General features: G+C 40.9%; 1 protein-coding gene across 3 annotated transcripts in view; it reads left to right on the top strand.

The window, feature by feature from the left end:
* map4k5 (mitogen-activated protein kinase kinase kinase kinase 5) overlaps window positions 1-16812 on the top strand; it is a 155685-nt gene that overhangs the window by 51769 nt on the left and 87104 nt on the right. For 2 of the 3 annotated variants that reach the window (XM_059649146.1, XM_059649148.1), the window contains one exon: window positions 8588-8678. In XM_059649146.1, the coding sequence (XP_059505129.1) occupies window positions 8588-8678 (91 nt within the window). Of the gene's footprint in view, window positions 1-6662; window positions 6746-8587; window positions 8679-16812 lie in introns of those variants that run through there. The other variant, XM_059649147.1, reaches the window with a different exon arrangement.

Raw genomic sequence — 16812 nt, 5'->3', positions numbered from 1 at the left:
GCCCCAAGCTCCGGAATTCCCTTTCTATGCTTCTTTGTCTCTTTATTTCATCTTTCTTGGCCACTTTCATAAAATCTATCTCTGACCAAATTTTTGGTCATCTGACTTTATCTCTTTTGTGACTCAGTCATGATTTATTAAAGTCCTGTTTTAGTGCTTGGGGATGTTTTGTTTTTAAAGGTACGATATAAATATGTTCCACTCGATCATGACCCCACCCCCGAGCACTAAACCATCATCTCCAACAGCATCCATGACCTCATCACCTCAGGGGACCTCCCACCCAGAGCCTCCAACCTCATTGTTCCCCAACCCCGCACGGCCCGTTTCTATCTCCTTCCCAAAATCCACAAACCTGCCTGCCCTGGTCTACTCATTGTCTCAGCCTGTTCCTGCCCCACCGAACTCATCTCCACTATCTGGACTCCATTTTTTTCCCCTTTGGTCCAGGAACTCCCTACCTACGTCCGTGACACCAGCCACGCCCTCCACCTCCTCTAGGACTTCCAATTCCCTGGCCCCCAAACACCTCATTTTCACCATGGATGTCCAGTCCCTTTACACCTGTATTCCTCATGCAGATGGCCTCAAGGCCCTCTGCTTCTTCCTGTCCCGCAGGCCCGACCAATCCCCCACCACCGACACCCTCATCCGCCTAGCCGAACCCATCCTCACCCTCAACAACTTCTCTTTCGATTCCTCCCACTTCCTACAGGCAAAGGGGGTGGCCAGGGGTACCCGCATGGGCCCAAGCTATGCCTGCCTCTTTGTAGGTTACGTGGAACAGTCCCTCTTCCGCACCAACACAGGCCCCAAACCCCACCTCTTCCTCCGTTACATTGACTGTATCGGCGCCGCCTCTTGCTCCCCAGAGGAGCTCAAACAGTCCATCCACTTTACCAACACCTTCCACCCCAACCTCAAGTTCACCTGGGCCATCTCCAACACATCCATCCCTTCCTGGACCTCTGTCTCCATCTCAGGCAACCAGCTCGAAACTGATGTCCATTTCAAGCCCACTGACTCCCACAGCTACCTAGAATACACCCCCCTCCCTCCGCATCACAAAACCAGCCCAATTCATCCCCTCCCCCCACTGCATCCTAAAACCAGCCCAACCTGTCTCTGCTTCCCTAACCTGTTCCTCCGCTCTTCCATCCCTTCCTCCACCTCAAGCCACACCTCCATTTCCTACCTATCACCTCATCCCGCCTCCTTGATTTGTCCATCTTCTCTGGACTGAGCTATCCCCTCCCTACCTCCTCACCTATACTCTCCTCTGTCTACCTATCTTGTTTCCTCTCCATCTTCGGTCCCCCCTACCCCCCCCCCCCCCCCCCCCCCCCCGCCCCAATCCCCCCCTCAGATGAAGGGTCTAGGCCTGAAATGTCAACTTTTGTGCTCCTGAGATGCTGCTTGGCCTGCTGTGTTCATCCAGCTCTACACTTTATTATCTTATTATAAATATGTTGTTGGAATCATTATGATTCTTCGGGAAGTTGTTAGTGTTGATATGTAGTCCTACTACCAAGGATTCTTATGGTGCAGTTGGTAATGTCCCTGCCTATCTCTGAGCCAGGAAGCCCAAACTCAAGTGCCATCTGTGCCAGAGGATGTAATAACATCTCTGAACAGGTTAATTCGGACATATCTATAATCCTGCCCCTAGTGGCTATTGTAGTGCAATGGTAGAACCTCTACTTAAGCCAGGGTCCCAGGTTCAAGTCCTACCTGCTCCACAAGAGTATAATAATGTTTCAACAAGTTGATCAGAAAATATCTACAGCCCTGCTCCTGATGGCCCACATGTTGCAATAATACCAAGATTTAGGTTGCCAGCTGAGTTCTTAGTCTGCCCCACTATGAATGAAGGTCTAAGCCAAATTATGAAACTGCCTCTTTTTAAATGTTGTATCACTTGGCTGTTTCAGAATGCATTTGAATTTCATCACACACAGTCGAGCTCCATAAATCAATGCTATCACAGTTGACATTTAAAAGGCTGCCGGCTAATGCCGCCTCAGGTAACTCATTGAAAATTTTCAGTCCATGTGGGAGCAGCTAACCACCCTGCAAGAATACAAAAATGCTTCAGTTGTCCACCTGTCCACCTGAAAGCAAGCAATGGATTCTTGCTCCTCTCCATCACTAACAAAATCTTTGCCAGAAAACTTATGGACTGCTAAGTCTAATACCTCGACCAGAATCTTCTGACTGTGAGCTAGTGCAGGTTTGATAAAAGTCAAGGAGTCGCCCAATTTTGATGTCTGCAGTTGGACATCGCCAGGAAAAATGGCAAGAAAAGAACATTGACCTTGACACCCTGTTCCTTGATTTGACCGAGGTGTTTGCGGTCAAATGTCAGGGCCTATGGATGGTAGTGGAAAACGTTGGCTGTTCAACAGTTGTGTTACAGCATGTTCGCAGATGTTAATGAACCTTTGACCTATTCACACTCATTAATTAGTGTTACACTGGGATGTCAACCCTCTTCACTGTTTTAATCCATCATGCTTTCTGATTATATTAATCATCCTTGAGTTTGGTCCAACTCATCAATGCCGACCAGATATCCTCAGTTAATCTAGTCCCATTTGCCAGCCTTTGGCCTATATCCCTCTGAACCCTTCATATTCATATACCCATCCAGATGCCTTTTTAAATATTGTAACCGTACCAGATGCCATTGCTTCCTCCGGTAGCTCATTCCACGCACATGCACACCTCTGTGTGAAAACGTTGTCCGTTAGGTTCCTTTTTATACGTTTCCCCTTTTACCTTAAACCTTTGCTGTGTCGCTTTGGATTCTTTTTCTCTCTTCTCTTCCCCCTACCCCCCATCCCAGACAAAAGACCTTGCCTATGTATCCTATCCATGCCCCTCATGATTTTATAAACCTCCTCAAAGGTCATCCTCAGCCTCAAACCCTTCAGGGAAAATAGCCCCAGCCTGTTCAGCCTCTCCCAGTAGCTTAAACCCTCCAATCCTGGAAATATTCTTGTAAATTTTTTCTGAACCCTTTCTGGTTCCACAGCTTGCTTCTGATTGGAGGGAGACCAGAGTTGCGCACACTGCTCCAAAAGTGTCCAAACCAACATCCCATAGAGCCATAACATGACCTCCTGAATCCAATAGTCAGTGAACTGGCCAATAAAGGCCGCCTTCACTATCCTATCTACCAGCAACTCCACTTTGAAAGAACTATGAACCTGAACTCCAAGTCTTCTTTTTGGCAATGCTCCCCGGCACCTCACTGTTAAATGTATAAGTCCTGCTCTGAATTGCCTTCCCTAACCCTATCGCAGCACCTCACGTGTATCTAAATTAAACTGCAACTGCCACTCCTTAGCCCATTGGCCCATCTTATCAAGATCTTGTTGTACTCTGACGCAACCTTCTTTGCTTTCCACTACACCCTCAATTTTAGTGTTATCTGCAAATTTACTAACCATACCTCCTGTGTTTACATCCAAATCTGTTTATCAAGCCCTATGTTCTTGAGTCTGGAGTGATCTGAGTGGTCAGAGAAAGTACTACAAGTCACTCTGAATTCTTCAGACAGGATTTTTATATTGAATTTGAGTTTTGGTAGAAGTGCTCCCAAAATTGCTGGAGCTAGAACAATGAAGTAAAAAGTACAGCCCTCACTGAAAACAATCACATGTTTTCTCACTGCCTCTGACATGACAAACTCCTGAGCCACCAACTTGACCAAAACACATTTGCCTGTGACATCTTCTTACCTTTTTTTGCAGAAAGCTTTGTTGGCGGATTGGTTTCAATAGTCACCTGTGTACTAACTGGAACCCTACTGAATGTTCAGAGCATGAACATAGTCATCATTGCTTTGAAGGATGATAAAGGAGAGACCATAGATAATCAAATATTGAGCAAAGTTTTCAGATTTTCAGTCTGACTTGACATATTGGAGAGAGTCCATTTTGTAAATATGTGATAAGCATTTTCTTGTTTAGTTTTGGAAGCCTCCCTCAAGAATTTTTACCCCAATACCAAAAAGTGTGACAAAAGTTTTCATTACACTCTGTGTGTATTCTAAATTGCATTGTCTATGTGATCAATTTTTTTGCATTTGAGACTCTAATATTCCTGTGCTTGTAACTGAAAGAATTGCAGATACTTTGGCAACTTGTACATATTTAATTTAAACTTGTGCAGTTGAATTTTAGGCTTTGTTACATAAAATTTCTAATTTTGTGGATAATGCCTCTGAATTATGCGCACAGAGAAGTTTCATTTGAAATTTGATCTCTCCCAATTCAAAATTAAATAACTGTCCTCCACTTGCTGTCCTTGACTACACCACAACATCAATGTACCTGTAAAACCAGTTTTACATGTTTTTAATTTTTAGTGGTGTGTTGTGGAGGGCTGTGGATGTTTTCATTTGTAAAATGCTAACCATACCTGCATTATATTAGGATTAGCAAGCAAATTGTGTCTGAGCTGGTTTATGTTCTGCAGTTATCTAAAGGGTGAGATAGAGTCTTCACCACTTATGCTCCTACGTCACCAAGGTAAGCAATTCTTTAGTGGTAGCATCCCACATCTGAGGTTTGTTCCTGGTTCCTGGCAGCTGTGGAAGTGGAGGGAGTAGAGTTTGTGCTCCCAGCGGCAGTGGGAGGAAGTCGAGTTTGGGTCCAGTACAAGTCCCCGCGGCGTCAGCAGCAGCTGTGTTGCTGAAATTGGCCCAGCGCAGTAAGATGGCACCAAAGAATGGCAACCTTCCTGCCATATCTTCCTATAAGCTGGTATAAAGATGCATGCAGACATGGAAAAAGTGCTATATCTTGTCAAGCTGTTTGTTAAGCCTGCAGCTTTTTCTAATACAATATTCACTCCCTCAAGGAAGATTGTGAGACTGAGCACACAGTTGTGCTTTGATTTGTGCTAAGATTTTCTTAAGGATTTCGTTTTGATTGTTGTGACTTTTCATTTTCACTAAGCTTATTTATTGGTTGACATGGTCTTATGGTAACAGTTTCTGTATTTGTGTAGACCCATGCAGTACACAAGCTGAATTAGATAAAATGATTGATATCCTTAACTATCCACCATCCATTAAAGTTAAAACCAGGACAGACAATACATTTCATTGTTTAGAAACAACAGTCTTTAAAGTGGCACAGACGAATAGATGTAAGTTAGCAACATAAGTTTTCACTTTAAATGACACATGGTCCTGCATACAAAACCAAGCCATTAACCTAAACCTACCTTTCACAGACTAGTGCGGTCACAGCTGACATGCTTCTATCACAGACATAAAGGATGAAACAATTTTAACCAGACAGTTATACCTCTATTTTTACTGTATCTCTGATCTCAGTCTCTGGATTTAAATTTATCAATTGACCATGTTTATTATAGTGAAACTTGTGATTGATGATACTCCCAGCGTGGCTGCTCACCAGTGTTTGTTTTCTGAGTATGTCCAGTGTGCCTTCAAACAGTCTGCCCTCCCACCTTCATTATTGATCAGCTGCAGATGTGGGCAGGAACTAGCCTGTAATTGGAGGAGCAGCTCCTCTGAGATTCTGTCAGTTCAACTTATGGGGAAACAGTGTGGAACTGGAGGAACACAGCAGGCCAGGCAGCATCAGGGGTGCAGGAAAGCTGATGTTTTGAGTCAGGACCCTTCTTCAGAAAACCTGATCTGAAACATCAGCTTTCCCGCTCCCATGATGCTGCCTGGCCTGCTGTGTTCCTCCTGCTCCACACTGTGTTATCTCTGACTCCGGTATTGGCAGTTCTTACTATCTCCAACTTATGGGGTAACTTCTTTTTGCTGGTTGCCTGAGTAATTGGATTTTCCATGGTATTTTGGGTGCAGAAACACCTTATGACACTGTATTTTGAGCACTACTGTAAATAAAACTATATTTCGATGGAGTACCAAACATCTTGTAAGTGTAATAATTTATGTGAAGGAAATAGCTACCCAGTAGACTTTGGGGAAATGTATAAGAACAGTGTGTAAAGTACACTTGATCCTGTCATTTTGTACAGAAGGCCATGCCTTTTTTTTGCTTTTTTCTTGGAGGAGGCTTTGTCTGACAACTTAAAAAGGAGTTACATGCTAAAGTTAAATTTAGAAATGTGTGAACGTTTTCCATTTTGCATTTGTTGGCACAATAAGATTATTAGGATGCTATTTGGGAAGGAAACTAAAACAATGCCAACTAAATTATACTGTAAGAAGTCTGTGGAGAACATTGCTCCATTAGTTTCACTTGGCAATTGTTCATGTGGAAGTTTTCTACAATCTGTTTCCTTAATTTCATGACTTGACACTAACTTTAGGGGTACTTTAAACAAAAGTAATCAAAAACAGATTTGAAAAAGTAAAATTCAAAAAACAAAACTGATGGCTAACTTGTAGAGTAAGAGATTATAATGCCAGTTTTATCATTTAGGTTGTAGGAGAAAAGAGGATGGCTCTAAGTGGAAAACTTGACATTGTTTTGAATTTTTAACCTGAAAGTCTTAGAGGATGGGTGGAGAGATGATGAGACTAGAATAGGAAATATGAGAGAGTCGAAAAACCTGCTTATCACGGCATGCAAATAACAAATGGTTGTTTCTCAGAATGGAGGCCAGTGGAAATGATGTTGGAACCATGGCTTTTATGACTTGGAAACTGGAATAAAGAGGTGCAAACTTTCCAAATGATACCAAATTTGGTGAAATTTGAAACAGCCTGGATAATAACACAGAAGGCAACAAGGTTAGTAAAATGGACAGACAATTGCAGATAAGAGAAAATGGGAACTGCAGATGCTTGAGAATCCAAGATAACAAAGTGTGGAGCTGGATGAACACAGCAGGCCAAGCAGCATCTTAAGAGCACAAAAACTGATGTTTCGGGCCTAGACCCTTCATCAGAAAAGGGGGATGGGGAGAAGGTTCTGAAATAGAGATGGGGAGATGGATAGAGGAGAAGATAGGTGGGGAGGAGACAGACAAGTCAACGAGGTGGGGATGGAGCTAGTAAAGGTGAGTGTAGGTGGGGAGGTAGGGAGGGGATAGGTTAGGTCAGTCCAGGGAGGATGGACAGGTCAAGGGGATGGGATGAGGTTAGTAGGTAGGAAATGGAGGTGCAACTTGAGGTGGGAGGAGGGGATAGGTGAGAGGAAAAACAGGCTAGGGAGGTGGGGACAAGCTGTGCTGGTTTTGGGATCCAGTTGGGGGGGGGGGGTGCGGATTTTGAAGCTTGTGATATCCACATTGATACCATTGGTCGCAGGGTTCCCAAGCAGAATATGAGTTGCTGTTCCTGCAACCTTTGGGTAGCATCGTTGTGGCACAGCAGGAGGCCCATGATGGACGTGTCATCTAAGGAATGGGAGGGGGAATTGAAATGGCTCGCGACTGGGAGGTGCAGTTGTTTATTGCCAACTGAATGTAGTTGTTTTGCAAAGTGGCCCCCAAGCCTCCGCTTGATTTCTCTGATGTAGAGGAGGTCACAACAGGTACAGCGGATGCAGTATACCACATTGGCAGATGTGCAGGTGATTATATTTTATACACAAGTGTGAGGTGATGCATGTTGCTGTAAGGATTAAGGAAGGTGGTAATTATTTATTAATATCTGCATAGCGCTAAAACCTGGACGGAGTGTTCATGGACCTGAATTTCAAAATTGTTTATTTTGGTCATGAATGTGTGGGTTACCTCTGTCTGAGGCAGTGAAGGATTCGGGAAAGTGGTCCAGTAGGTTACACATTGCTAAGGGCATGCTTATTTGTTTGGATTGGCCTAGGGAATGCTCATTTACTCCTTAATTCTTTTAAACCAAGGGAATTTGGGATCACCTGTTTTGCTGGGGCAGCAAGCCTTAGATCCATAGTTAAAGCAAAGCTACTTTTTGTGTGGAAAAACTGAAGGGATGAGTATAATTTTACCGTCACTCAGGGAGCATATTGATTATTGTTCATTTGTACTTTGGACAGGAAACAATTTTACTATATTTGGAATTTTTAAAAGCTTTTTTTTGTTTAATCTGTGATTAGTATTTTGAGCTAAGTTGTTTATTTGAAGAGGCCAACTACACAGGTTTTGCAGTGACTGGATCAAAAATAAATTGAGAGATAGTGACACCTATAGGATGGAACTTGTGTAGCAGACATTAAAGTTTTCTTACTAAGATGACCATCCAACATTAGTGTACCAAAAAGATTATGTTGAGAAGCATGTAATAAATGGCAGTGAACAGGGATGTATTCAGTATTGTGCCTACAGATTTTGTTTTTGTAGGACCTTGAACAGATTTTAAAACTACTTCACAATCAATGAAATCCTTTTGAAGTGTAATTATTTTGTAATATTGCAACCACAGCAGCCAATTGGTAGACAACAAACTACCACCAATCGTATAGTGACAATGATCTGATTAGTTGAAAATGGTATGGTCAACCTTGTTAAAAGTTACAGATGTTGTGAAGAACGTGCGTAATTCGTGATGGTTCCAAATAACCTGAACTGTTGTCTGTGACTTGAATGTATTTTGATTAACATAGGAATGTACAGAGATACTGTGATATACTAACGTATTTTTTTTTGTCAACAGGAGATGACTTTTCCGTTATACAGCAAGAAATTTTTATGGTAAAGGAGTGTAAACATGCCAACATCGTGGCCTACTTTGGAAGCTATCTAAGGTGAAAAATGAGGCACTTTAAATTTTATATAATGAAACTTATTTTAAAATATATATTTTACTTAATGAGTAAAGCATGCTGGAATTCACCTGACAATTAAATTTTGCATGATATCCCATCAGCATTGGGAAATTTTCCTATGCTGTTAATGTATCCGCCAAGAATAATTTATTTCAATTGCATTTTGCTACCCACATATAGAGAATCATTTTTGAAATCAAATACATTGACTGCAGTGTGGAACCAAGCTGTTTGGCCAATTGAGTTTACACTGACCTGCCGAAGAACATCCCACCCAGATCCATCCCACTCCTGTATTTCCTATGACTAATCCACCTAACCTGCCCATCTTTGCACAGATAGTCACCCAAGGGTGGAATCAAACCTGGGTCCTTGACGCTATGAGGCAACTTTGCTAACCACTGAGCCACCATGCCACCCTTGATGTTGGCCATGATGTGTGCGTTCTATTTCGTGTAGAGTCATAAAATGTAACTAACCTGTTATTACACTCACTTTAATTATAAAGGTAAAATGCTGGCACAAACTGTAACTTTAAACTAGAAAATACTGCTATGCCATATGCATTTTATATAGTTCTGAGCTGGTTTCTGTAGATTAGTACTTTCTCCCTAAACAATGTAATTCAGCATTTCAATTTCAGTGGAAACAATAATACTCTTTGGGCTTTGAACTAAGAAAGGCTGATATTGGTTGGACTTTTCGTGTTTAATGTACAGTGCCACCATATCATTCTTTACTCCTAGTGTATGAACCCCAAGAAAACAGACAGAGGATTATTGATGATAATTGTGGTTAATAATCCTTCCAATTGAACTTTGTTTTATGGGGATGGTGGATTTTGTGGGATAATTTTGAAATTGTGGTAGTGACTTCCTTAGAGTTGTAAAGAAAAGGAAATTAAAGATGCACCAGAATCTGCAAAGAAAAGTGAGAAAACAAAATCATGAAGGACAAAGAAATAAAAATAGAAAGCATGACAATGTAAAGATAATCAGCATCTAGCAATCTTAAATGAAAATATTTACTGTGGCATAAATAAATACTAAGTGTGAAAGCCATTCACTATTTCCTGCTGTATATATGCCAACTGTTTACGCTTTGTTACTTGTAGACTCTCTTTTTCAATGTATCAATTTAATGCAGGTGAGAGTGAATGGTACTTTCATTGTGAAAATATTAATTAAAATCCAGATCATAAACTGCCATTGGATTTGAATTGGAGCCCTATACTTAGGGAGCATAAAAACTTGTAACTACTAGTAAGGCTTTGACTAACAAAATTATCAAAACAAAAATTTTGTTTTCTCCTGTTCAATTCGGAGTGGATTATGTGAAGATTTCAGAAGTGGGCGTAACACCGTTCTCTGCTTAAAATTTGTTCTTTCACTTGTACTTTGACCAACATTTGATGTTTTAAAACTGGCATCAATCATGAAAAGCAATTCTTAATACAATTGCTTTTGAATGTTTGATTAAATTATCAGCAGTAGAATCTAGAATTAGAATTTTTTAGAATTCTTTTTTATTATCACATGTACTCACGTTCAGGGATACAGGAGTACAGTGGAAATTGTGTTGAGTTGCCTTTCTCCAATGCCATCTCTGGTGCAAAGGTATCGAGGTACAAAATCTTAGGTATAAAGTAGAAAAATGAGGAAGTAATGTTAAAAGTTCAACATTATATTCCTCAAATGCTTCACCAAGGGCCAGGATCCAGCCTCTTCCACCACCAGCATGAAGCAGTCAGCCTGCTGCAAGTCCCTTTGCCATACTACTGCCACAGAACTGTGTTGCCACTGTTCAGCGTCATCTTGACTGCGTTGGACTGATCTCGGTGATGCAGCTGCTGCTGAAGCTGCTGGATCCCGCACTAGACCCAAATTCTCCTTCCTCCCATCGCCGCTGGGAGCACAAATTTTTCTCCCTCCATCACCACAGCTGCCAGAAACAATCCTTGCCTCTGATGTGTTAGCCCCCTCCATGCTGCCCAATCTGTCCATGTAAAGTGGCGATTGCCTAGTGGTATTGCTGGACTGCTAATACAGAGACCCAGGTAATGCTCTGGGGACCCAAGTTTGAATCCTGCCATGGCAGATTATGGAACTTGAATTCAATTTTTTTTTTTAAAAATCCAGAATTAAGAGCCCAACAGTGACCATGAAATCATTGCTGATTGCCAGAAAAACCTATCTGGTTCAGTAATGTCTATTAGGAACGGAATTGCCACCCTTATATGGTCTGGTCTACACATGACTCCTGACTTGTGGCAATGTGAATGGGCAATAAATTTTGGCTGGACACAAATACCCACGTCCCATGAATGAATTAAAAACAAAATAGAGAAATTTTAAAATAAAGTAAAAGCAGAGGATTAGACAAGCTCTATGCTCCTGAGCCCAGGACCCCACATGCTGCACTGCTACTCTGCTGCCATCATGACTGGTTACACCATGAATCAATGCTGGGCCTCAGCTCACAGCCACAAATGCTGTTCAGGACAAGAATTATGTAGACAGAAACATTATCAAGAAATGTTGAGGGGCTGGGGAGGTGGGAAGAAAAAAGGAAACTAGATGGTTGGGAGCGAACGAGCACTGACTCAGGAGCCCTACTCTGCTGCCATTTTGAAATCTAGTACTGACTGTGAGGCTCTTGGCTAAAATAATTTGCAGATCATTGTCTGTATGTTTATCATGGTAGCATATTTTATATTTTAAAGCCTTGTACTTTTTCATGTTATTGATTTTTGAATTGCCATCTGACTGTCCAACTGTTTCACTTTCATTGCTGCTCATTAGATTGACTTTACACTGTTGTATGCCTTCCCTTATAATTATTGAAACAATGCTTTGTGAAATATGTCTTAGCTGAAAACTTTGTAACAACATGTTTATATTAGGCATATAATTAAAGTTAACAGGACCCAACATTTGTTTTTGAGATTGCTTAAATTAAGACAGTTAGTTCTCGGACTGTCTATTAAACAATCAGTAGCCTCATCAGTTTCTGTTTAGTTTTGCAATTTCAGGTAAGTACAAGTAAAGTCTGTTGTAACTAACAATATATTGTTATCAGAAATTAATAAGCATTGTTTTGTGAATTAAGAGAAGGAAATTTTCATTAAAGCATGCAAGATTAGATTCTGAGAATCCATTCCCAAGTACCTCCAAATGTCTACAGTTGGAAAAATTGCATATGTTTGAAGGCAGTCAGTAATGTTTCTTTATGTTCACATCAGAAATATTTTGAGAAGTTTGGAGTGTACGACTTTTTTTTAAAGTTAGTCATGCATAGCAGCCTCCAGGCCAATTTGCTGAATTTTTGTTTCATTCTGGAGTTCACGCACTCCTAGAATCTTAGTCTTACAGAGCTTGAATGTATGTTTTGAGCAACCAAGGGACTGAAGGAGTATTGCTAGAAACAACCAGCTGAAATCAGTTAAGCTATATAAGTAGGCTGAGAGCATCTTGTCCATTCTGTTTATAATGTTATTACCTATGTATACAGAATCATCCTTCAAATTAAATACTTCTCCATTACTTCGGTGTTGACGACAGTAAATGTTAAGCAGTGATGTGTGCTGTTTTATGTAGAGTCATAAACTGTTGTTATAGCCATTTTAAATATTAAGATAAAATCATGGCCCAAACAACTTTAAACTAGAAGATATTGCTGTATTAAATATATTTTATATAGTTCTGGGAGTTAGTTTAGCACTTTCTTCCTGAGCAATGTAATTCAGCGTTTCAGTCAGATTTCTTTTCCTGTCTTTTTTTTGTTTTGTAAGTTTTGGAAGAGAAAATCCTTTTAAAATGAAAGGAAGGGAATGGTTCTTCCTTTTTTTTATCAAATTAATGGCACCCTTTCAAGATAAATATTTCCTCCATTTAATCCAAGCTTGCTGCAAATTTTTAAAATAGTGCAGTGGCACAGTGGTTAGCACTGCTGCCTCACAGTACCAGGAACCCAGCTTCAATTCCACCCTTGGGTGACTGTGTGCAAGCTCCACACAGTCATTCTCCCCTTGTTTGCATGGGTTTCCTCCCACAGTCCAAACATGTACAGGTTAGGTGGATTGGCCATGCTAAATTGCTCAGTGTTCAGGCATGTGCAAGGTTAGGTACGTTACAGGGCGATGGGTCTGGCTGGGATGCACTGAGAGTCAGTGTGGACTTGTTGGGCTGAAGAGCCTGTTTCCACACTGGGGATCCTGTGATAAGAAATGCCCAAGAGGTCAGGTAGGGGATGAATCTTTGGACATACCAGTTTCAGATATGCATGTAGGCTCCAATTGTGCCATGGAATTCTGTGTTTCTGAAAGGAGGCAAAAATATTGTTATTGGCCGGTGTTTATAGGGAAGTTCACAGCTGAATCCTTCTGAAGAGTCTAGGTTCGAAACGTCAGCTTTCCTGTTCCTAAGATGCTGCTAGGCCGCTGTGTTCATCCACCTCTACACCTTTTTATCTCTGTCAGCAGTTGTTATCGTTTGGTCTGGAAAGAGCAAGTGAGTAGCAAATGAAACCACTTTTACCATTAACATGTGAATATAAACCAATTCCAGAAAATCCAAATTCCAAGCAAATATACGTTTCCAATTGCAAGGTTAGAGAAGGGGGGCAGTAGTGGTAAGAAAGGGATCCAGGAATACAGTGTTTGCTGTGTTAATGGCACACACAAACACACTGTTGTTGTTGTTATAGCGGTTCATTAACAAATATTGCCAGTTGTTTCCATGTAAATAGTGAAGAATCTATTGAAAGGTAATGTAGAAATACTTGTTATGCATGTTTTTTTTGTCATTTATGAATAAATGTCTGAAATAATCTTTGAACTAGCCTACCCTTGCAGGAGAATTTGGTATTCTTTGGAAAGACTTGTTTTGGGCAAGTGTAACAATTATGTGAAAGTCTATAAAACCCAACAATTGGACAATCTTTTAGAGAATCATACTTAAACATTTGTCAATATTGTCATCTGTCTTTAATTCTGTTTTGGATTTGCACCAATTTTGAGTGACTTCCTCTCTAAATGGTCCTCCACTTTCCTGTGAGAATGGGTGTGGTTGAGCTATGTGTTTATCCTTGAACACTAACTTCAATGTTTCAAATTTTTAGAAAAATCTTAAATGGTTTCCTTTTGCAAGTTTTTTGTTAATATCCCTATCAGTCCAATATTGAAATTATGATTGAGAGGAGGAGCTGAAGAATTTGATTGAATTCCAATTTCTTTAAACACAGAAGACTTTTTGCTGCAAGTGTAATTGTATGGCTATCGGGTAGAAATAAAAAGAAACTCGGTTGGTTCATCAGCTTTTTATTACCACGTCTGCTTTTTCCTCTGTGATGTTCCTCTTTGCCTTTGTTTAGCCATTCAAGTGTTAAAATACTCTTGTATGTTTGTCATAGCAACCTCTAAACTCTAATGTAATACTTTGCTAAATAGCTTCTCTTGTATCTGAAATTTAAAGGATTCAAAACTCTGATCATATCCTAACTTTCTCTGAATTGCACTCACCTTTCGCCACTGTCCTTACTGATTGACTTTATCTCCTAGTTCTGCAACATCTCAATTTTAAATCCTTCCATGACCCAACAGGTGTCTAACTGTAACTTCTTTGGAGCCATTTTTCACCACTTGCAAATATCCCTTCAAGGCACATAATGTCCTAATTTAGCATCTTATTCCTAATTTATCACTATTGCTAGAGAGAAATCCTGGAAGTCTCAGCCTGATAGTACAAGATGGTATCTCATTTGGATGGACTGTGACAATTCAAGAAGGCAACTTGCATTCACCTTCTCAAGGGCAATTGGAGATGAGTGACAAAGGCTGGCTTTATTCACAGTTCCAACATAGCTGTAGGATTTTTCTTTTAAGTTCAGATCTGGGCTGTTGCATATCCTCTTTTTTGAATTCTGTGGCTGCTGTTTCCTTGGCTGTTGTGCCTTCAGCTTCCAAGAATCCAAATTCTAGAATTCTATACCTATTTCTCTCCACTTTCTACCTCTGAACAAACATTCAGTCATATGTTCTAAATATTTCCTTTGTTCTGTGAAATTGTTTGATAATTATTCGTATGAAGTAACCTGAGGCATCTCATTATGTTAAAGGAGCATGAGTAGCTTGGCAGTACAGACTCATTGGGCTGAAGAGCCTCTTTTATTCTGTAGGATCCTAAAAATGCAAGTTGAACCTGTCTGGTGAATGTGTGGGAGAATGGGTAGCTTTTAAAAAAAAAACATGCCCACATTTATTTTAGTTTTTAATATTTGAGAAAATTGGGGAATAATTTCACAACAAACAAGGATTCCAATTTCTGGAGAAAGAGTAAGTTTGGCAAGAAGGAAAAAAGGCAAATTTAGATGAACGGGATAGTTCTGCGCTCCTATAGTGAGCAAGGACTGGCCTCACTGAACTTGACAGTACAAAGAGATCTGGGAGTGTTAGCCCAGGAGTCTCTAAAGGTTAACTTGCAGGTTGAATCCGTGATTAAGAAAGCGAATGTAATGTTGTCATTTACCTCAAGAGGGTTGGAATATAAAAGCAGCGATGTGCTTCTCAGAATTTATTAAGCTCTAGTTAGGCCCCATTTAGAATACTGTATCCAATTTTGGGCCCCACACCTCAGGAAGGACATAATGGCACTGGAGTGTGTCCAGCGGAGATTCACATGAATGATCCCTGGAATGGTAGGGCTAACATACGATGAATGGCTGAGGATCCTGGGATTGTATTCATTAGAGTTTAGAAGGTTGAGGGGAGATCTAATAGAAACTTACAAGATAATGCATGGGTTAGAAAGGGTGGACACTAGGAAGTTGTTTTCCGTTAGGTGGGGAGACTAGGACTTGTGGGCACAGCCTTAGATATGGAGGGGATCAATTTAGAATGGGAGTGGTGGGCCTGTGGAATTCATTGCCATGGAGCGCAGTGGAGGCTGGGGCGTAAATCCCTTCAAGGCAGAGGTTGATAAATTCCTGATTTTGCAGGGAATTAACCGTTACGGGGAGAGTGTGAGTAAGTAGAATTGAAATGCCCATCAGCCATGATTAAATGGTGGAATGGATTCGATGGGCCAAATGGCCTTACTTCCACTCCTATGTCTTATGGTCTTATGGTTTCATCCCAGCTTTTCTAAGTAACTCAATTTGTTCTTAAAGTTGAGACAACAAGGTGTACAGCTGGATGAACACAGCAGGCCAGGCAGCATCAGAGGAGCAGGAAGGCTGACATTTTGGGTCTAGACCCTTCTTCAGAAAGATCTTCAGAAGGGTCCAGACCCGAAACGTCCTTCCTGCTCCTCTGCTGCTTGGCCTGCTGTGTTCATCCAGCTGTACACCTTGTTGTCTCAGATTCTCCAACATCGGCAGTTCCCACTATCTCTTGTTCTTAAAATTTGTGTGTTTGAAATTTGCCACTGTGGACATGACTACCAATGTAATTCTCCAGTCATGGTGTTGGAGTTGGAGTGCACCATAAGTACAGAGATTTCTGAAAGGGCACTTGTTCGACAAAACACAGCTTTTTTTTTTAGGTTGCACATAGCAGGCCAAGTTTGGGAAGTCTGGTTGTAGTTTTTTGAATTTTCATAAAGCATTCTATGAGCTATTGTTAAGATAATATGCAAATACTAGGCTTTTAGAATTGTACATGTACAAGCATGGGATGAGGGTTGGCTAATTAGCTATTTGGCGAATAAAGTAGGAGTAGGAATAAATAGACTTCAACGATCAGTACTTGGGTCTCGGTTATTTGCAGCCTGCTTTGATATCTTGAGACAAGGAACAAAGAACAAACAGCACAGGAACAGGCCCTTCGGCCCTCAAGCCTGCGCCGATCGAGATCCTTTGTCTAAACCTGTCATCTATTTTCTAAGGGTCTGAATGTAATACATTCAAGTTCACTGACAGTCTAGAGTAGGTGGAAAATTCAATTGAGAGGGCCATACGTAGAGAAGAATTCGTAGTCACGTGGGAAACATGGGCCCAATTTTATGAGTCGGCATGGATTTGTTAAGGGAAGAAGTAAATTGGCCGTAGAATAAAAAGTAGCAACATTGATATAAAAGGTGTCTGCAGAGTCATACTGAAGAGGGATATTTTTTCAGGT

The sequence above is a fragment of the Stegostoma tigrinum genome, chromosome 10, assembly GCF_030684315.1.
Source record: "Stegostoma tigrinum isolate sSteTig4 chromosome 10, sSteTig4.hap1, whole genome shotgun sequence".
NCBI classification, from domain to species: Eukaryota; Metazoa; Chordata; class Chondrichthyes; order Orectolobiformes; family Stegostomatidae; genus Stegostoma; species Stegostoma tigrinum.
The sequence above is the reverse complement of the archived record's forward strand: the minus strand, read 5'-3'. Positions and strand labels throughout refer to the sequence as shown.